The sequence below is a fragment of the Myiozetetes cayanensis genome, unplaced genomic scaffold, assembly GCF_022539395.1.
Source record: "Myiozetetes cayanensis isolate MyiCay16 unplaced genomic scaffold, myiCay2020 scf1, whole genome shotgun sequence".
In the NCBI taxonomy this organism is placed as follows: Eukaryota; Metazoa; Chordata; class Aves; order Passeriformes; family Tyrannidae; genus Myiozetetes; species Myiozetetes cayanensis.
Genome location: NW_026086604.1, coordinates 118,389,231 through 118,395,548, shown reverse-complemented (window position 1 = coordinate 118,395,548; position 6,318 = coordinate 118,389,231). Strand labels below are relative to the sequence as shown.

General features: G+C 36.1%; 1 protein-coding gene across 1 annotated transcript; it reads right to left on the bottom strand.

Moving 5' to 3' along the window:
• Positions 1-3,016: 3,016 nt before the first annotated feature.
• Positions 3,017-6,044, bottom strand: NPVF (neuropeptide VF precursor). Its single transcript, XM_050316665.1, has 3 exons — positions 5,873-6,044; positions 4,275-4,632; positions 3,017-3,444 (listed from the first exon to the last, which is right to left on the bottom strand). The coding sequence occupies exons 1-3, from the start codon at positions 6,008-6,010 to the stop codon at positions 3,437-3,439; spliced, it is 504 nt and encodes a 167-aa protein (XP_050172622.1). The 5' UTR covers positions 6,011-6,044; the 3' UTR covers positions 3,017-3,436.
• Positions 6,045-6,318: the final 274 nt, after the last annotated feature.

The window sequence follows — 6,318 nt, the reverse complement described above, 5'->3', positions numbered from 1 at the left end:
TTGGGTGCCTATGACAATTTGAGATGTGGCAAAACGAATTTTCCTGTGCAAAGTTTTTCTGACCTATCTCTGTTTTAATCACCTGACTCCTTTTTCAAGACCTGTAAACAAAGGAAACAACCTTCTGGTTTTCCTTTCACTTTATGCACTGTCAGCAGGTTGGAGGATAGTCATAAAGGGATGGAATGAACTTTAATAGCATTTAATACCTTCTGTTTTTAGAAAACTATTATAACCATATACTTTTCTAATATTACAAGTACAATGGTAGCCTACAAAGGTGTATCAGTTTTCTGAAAATATTCTCTAGAATATTTCTTTCACCAGTTAACTTTAGGTCTATAAGGGAATATTTTGGATGGCAACTGTAAGAGACATCCATTTCTTGTTGATTTTCACCAAAATTTTAATTGGATACAGTTCTGAGTAAGGTCATAGGACTGACCTTCTGGTGAATCATTGTATAGGATATATGTGCATAGATATGAAAAGAAGAAAAAACATATTTGACACTCTCCATTGTTCTTGAGATAAAATACACATAAGGATACCATAAGCCTCTCTTTTCTTTCCTAATGCACAGACTTTTCTCATCCATATTCTGTGCTACAAAAGATCTGAGTTGCACTAGCTGAAGCCCTTCTACACTTTATGTGATCAGGAGAGCAGCACAAATGCAAATCAGATATCTGTGGTTGTCCATGCATCTGCGCTAGATGTACTTTAGTGGCTGTCACTAATGAAAGCCTTACCAATTCCTGCTAGTGGGTGCTCTTAAACTTGAGGCAATTTTTAAAATGTCCTGTTTGGAGTTTGAAAATTTCTAGTGGTCTGTGATTGCTAAGGCTAGCCCAGTTGTAATATTTTGAAGAAAATGCAAAAGGCAGTTGCAAAAGCAATTGAAGGGAATCTAAGACTGATAAATTTCAAATACCAGGTTCCCAAGTCTGGCTCCTTCTGAGGGTAAACCAAAACTGTCACTTTACATTCCACTAAATCTATCCAAATGATATATTGAAATCAACCACATGATGAACCCCTGGACTTATAAATTAATCAGTAGATTGTCAGCTGTCCTCTCTATAAGCTTAAGTCAAAATCTAAAATAAGCCTGGTGGTTTTGCATGGAGACTTTAATAATAGACATAAATATTACTTGTATGGCAAGGAAGGCTGGGAGCACCTGAACCCTACTAGAATTCATGCCAGTAAGCCTCAATGGTCTGTCAGTTGATTTACTCGAGTCCTTTTCATGCTTTTTCCCAATTCATGAATAATATCTGTATATGGATAATAAATAATCTTGTGAGTGATAGCTAGAGCAATGTATGTTGCCTGTTGTGCCCCTTCTTCACCCGTTGCACTATCCATTGATTGTTTTCTTGGCTCACATACTCTCAAGCCAAACAGAAATTTTGCACAGCCTAGCATAATTCCTCCTTTATGTAGTTTTCACCTGGCTGTTCTTCTGCTGAGGGAAAATAAATCAATAGCCATCTCCTGTATCCATGCTGTGAAGTTTGCAGTAAGAGGGCCACCTAATTGTACTTGCTGCTAGGCCAGTGTTTGGGCTTCTGCTTCCCTCCCATAGCAGCCATCATTAATGCCAATTGATGTGTACCCTTTCCCTATTGCTAGGTGATATGTGCTTTAAAAAGGCAGCTTCTGTTGCTGCTCAGGGATTCTCGCAAATCTTATTTGCTCTTGGTTCACATGGTGTGCAGTGAGGTTTGCAGCACCAGAAACACAGCTCAAAGTTCAGGGCATTTCCTTCTGCTGCTTGTTTGACTGTAAATCACTTAAAGATCCCAGTTTTCCTGACTCAAGAAAGAATAACACCTGTTCTTGTGGTAGGCAAGACAAGACTTCTTCTTTTTAGCCCGGGTCTCGGACTTTCGCTGATCAACAATCTGTTGATCGGTGTCCTTCAGCATGGACTTGTTTGTTGTACCAAAGTGTTATACTGCAAAGCAGGTCTTTCATCAGACTTTGTTAGGTAAAGTGTTTTCTGAGGCTCACAGAGAAGCCCCAGGATTGGTTTGGGATTCTTTCATTCAAAAGATGCATTGTTTTAGTCTGTTTAGATCTCTTTGTTATTTTGAGTATGAGTGAGTAGAGAGAATAGATATTCTCAGGACTGTGGTCTGATTCCTTTGGGTTGAATTAGACCAGGCATAGGCTGAATGAATAGTGTTGTGTTTCAAGTAGCCTCATAAACGTTATAGAGAAATGGTAAGTCAAACTCTGTCCCAACTATGAATTTATCTGATCAATTTGATCAGTTTTTTTTTCAGGTTCTTCTAAAGTTATGTGGAATGTAAGGATATCTGGTTACTGGTTATTCAGCACAAAAGACTAAGTAAGCCAAGAGACAGAAGAAGTAATAAATTAAACTCTCAGATACCCAAACCTTGAGCAAGAAGAGATAACAAAACAGTAACAAAAAGCAGAACTCTTAGATCACTGCTTATGGGGCTCTAGAGGGATGAAGGGAGAATAAGCATAGGAAAATGGAGAAGAGGAGGGATAAAAAGACTGACTGCATGCAGTCAAGCTGCTGCCAGTAATTTTAGTCATGTTTAGTCATGCCCTGTTCCTGGTCTTATCAGTGTGTCTCATCTCCTTGTTAAACTCAATAATTGAATGTTTTCCTATATGAGTGTGCATGGACGCTGTGAACATCTGTGTGTATGATCTGCTAGCAAATCTCAAGCCAGGCTAGTTGGTGAGTTGAGTGAGTTAAGTGAGTGTTCTGCTTGACATGCAGGTCTGTGGGCTAGGAACTGGAGAGACATATTGTCTGGATACAAGTTACTGAAGAGATTAAGCATCGAGTGGCTGCTGCTGAAAGGATCCATTTGTGTGTGTGATTCTGATATCAGTTTAAAGCTGGACTAGCTGGTGAGCAGGAGAAGAGATGTTGGAGTCAGCTACCAGTTGCCTTTGAGATTTATATCTAACATGACCCATGAACAGCAGGAAAAGTGCTTTCTCAACATTTTACTTGATTTTCTTTAGGCTACTGGTGGTTTTGATCCTGCTTCTGCTTGTTATTCACACTGTAGGCTTCTTTTTATTTGACATGCATCTTTATTCATACTATGCTTCTTTTGCTTAAAATACTTTCAATTATACAGCCATTGTTCTGAAATTGGGTTTTACAACCAACAGGACATGAGTTGCACAGAAGTAAATAGAATTTATATTACATTGCCACTGAAATAAACCACTACAATAACCACTACAATTATCATTACCTTATATGTCAAAGGTTTGTACAGAATTAATATATTATTCATAACATGAAGACAGGTTTACATTTCAGTTCACATTTCCTTTTCATGACCTTTTGTTTTGAAAACACACTGCAGCTTGTCCAAGTCCTTCAGATTCCATCTTCATAATTTCATCCCAGTATTATTGTAACTCTTAGAATTCATATCCCTAAAAATAGCAGACAAATAAAACAAAGTCTGTTATAATTAGGTGAGACAGTGAGAAAGGAATGAAAATAACAAAAAAATCTTGGCTTCTGATATATCAATTATCTTTCTTGGCCTGAAATTCTACTCTACGCATGTCAGATGCAAGTCAGGGTAGCCAAACGAGACAAATGGACAGTTCCAACAAGGCAGCAATTCTGAGAAGAAGGACAGTTATTGAAGAGCTGGTTTAAATTATTCTTAGTAATGGACAGGAAATAGTTTTCCTATCCTGAAAAAAATTCTGAGAAGTCAAAAAAAATTTTTCAGCTTAACTGGGAATGAACAATTGAAATTCCAAATATTGTCTCTGTAAGACAATCTGGGAAAAAAATAGGCTCAGCTGAGAAAAAAAAACATTTTCAAAATTCAGCTTGGAATTTTGTCTCTTTTTAACTCTAATTTGCATACCTTTAGAAAATGGAAGAGTAATTTTTAGGTAAGTTTGTCATTTTATAGTGCTGAAATGGGATATTTTAATGATTTTGAATTTTTTTCAACAAAGCTATAAATTTTCAAAATGGAATCTGATCTAAAAAAGCATCAAACCTTATCCTGTCATATGAACATTTTCAGACTTGTCTATTTGGTGTCTTTTCATTGGGAAAGATTTTATAGACAGATTCTTTACTTATTCTTTTGATGAAACTTTTTGATTTGATGAACTGCAAACTGAACTTACATTGAAATGCTTGAGAATATTCCTGGAGGAATTCTGTCTGTATTTGATCATCACTAATCTATGATTTAACATGCATTTTAATATATGGCTTGAACACTGTGTAGTATTACCTGGTCCAGATTCCTGATTGACAGTGAGTGACTTCCCAAACCTCTGTGGCAAATTTAGAAGTGATTGACTGAAACTTCTAACAAATGGAGATCTCCCAAGCCTGTGTGATACCTTTGAAGCATGATTAGGTATGTTGTCTCCAAAAGCTCTTCCAAATCTCAGGGGCAAATTAGCAAATGGTTTAATGCTTCTTTTTTCTGGATAATTTCTTCCAAATCTAAGAGGTAAATTAGCAACTGAATTTGGCATCTTGTTTACTGTAAAAGGGTTCATTTTAATGATATTTTTTGATGCCCAGTCTTCCATTTCTTCGTAATTGAGACTCCTCTGCTTTTCTTCCAAAATATCATCTTTAATCTAAAGACAGATAATTTAAAAGAAAGAATAGTATCATTTTATAGGGCATTACTCCAGCTACCAAACACACAAAGCCTTCATTTTCATATCGCCTTAGAAAGCTGATGGATAATGTTTGCTTTGTTTTGGTTTTTTGTTTTTTGGTTTTTTTTTTAATATGTAATGCTTTTTAGCTGTACTTGCTAAACTCCATATTACCTGTCTCATGATGTAAAGGGCAGCAGATGCCTGAAAAATAGCTGTAACAGCATGACCCTTCTTATAGAGCAGTGTCCTTCCCTGAGCATATTGAAAATCACATACTTTTGTTACAAAAATAAGTTTCCAAGCCTTAACAACAAATATGTACAAATATGGTTTTAAATTTTAGTTAAAACACACAAATACTACTTAATCTTTCTTCAGTTCCTTGTCCCTCTTTGGTGACTTCCCTGTGAGCTTCTCCAGGTACTGGCAGAGAAGGGCAATGAGCCATTCCAGTTCATACTTCATAATTAAAACATTAAACAAACTATCCCTCTGATTGCACCTGCACACCCTTTCTGGAAGTATATAAAAGACAGTGAGCTGAAGACCAGAGGATTTCACTACCATAATTGAAGTTGTATTGAAGGATGTTGTTTTGAAGGATGTTTATTACACCAATGATGATAAGTCAAAAAGAGAGGTTGGCTTTCATTTCCTAGGGAGTATTTGCAGGGCAGACATGAAAAATAATGCAGATGAAGTGTGCAAATTTCATTTGGCATCTATTGAGACATAATAAATGTGCAACCGTGCAAAGAAATTTTTATAGTCAATTCCAGAGTAAAATGTTAAGACCATTAACTATATTAGATTTAAAATATTCTCTGTTTATCATTATTCTTTGAGTATTACAAGCATGCCTTTATTAATTTTGGATTAATAATCTATCTGTTATATTATGTGCATAAAGAGCATGACAGGAATGTTAATTGAGACCCCACTGTGTAAGTAAGAAACATTTCAGAAAAAAAATCTCAGCCTAATCAGAAATCTGTATTGCAAGAAAATTGAAACATGAACTGCTTTACAGGGTATGTATGTCCAAGCAAATGAATTTCCTGAAAATTCTTTCAACGAGGTTTTTTCATACTGCTAATGCTGTACTGCTGAATGCTGTGCAATGAAGTTAGGAGAGCCTCTGCCAAAAAGTCCAATGTGCTCAGGATCTGACCCACAGTTCCCCCAAATAATGTCGCAGTAATACAGATCTTACCTCGTAATATTTATCATCATCTTCTCTGCTCTCCAGACTGGACTTCACTGGTTCACTTAGGCACATACTAGTTGATGTTAGAAAAACCCCTGTAGCTAAAGCAAACAGAATAAACTTCTTGGTTAAAATTATTTCCATTTTTCTCAGGTTAAGCCTACTTAGAGAGCTCAGAATCTGTACAGAAAGGAAAACTACCATCATTTTATATAATCAGAGGACAACAAGTTTTTTTTGCTGTGACATCAGTCTCTAAAGCTCCAATTCTTAATATTAATTAGGGAAACAATTTGAATATATTTGAAGAATGTTCAGAATTTCTTTTGTGAAGCTTTTTTAACAACATAACTTCTTGTTAGGGATACGCTGACTTTACAAATGTTTTCCTCTGATGAAGTATGTCTTAATTAGCTAATTAAGCCACAACAGTAGGGATATACAATAGCCAC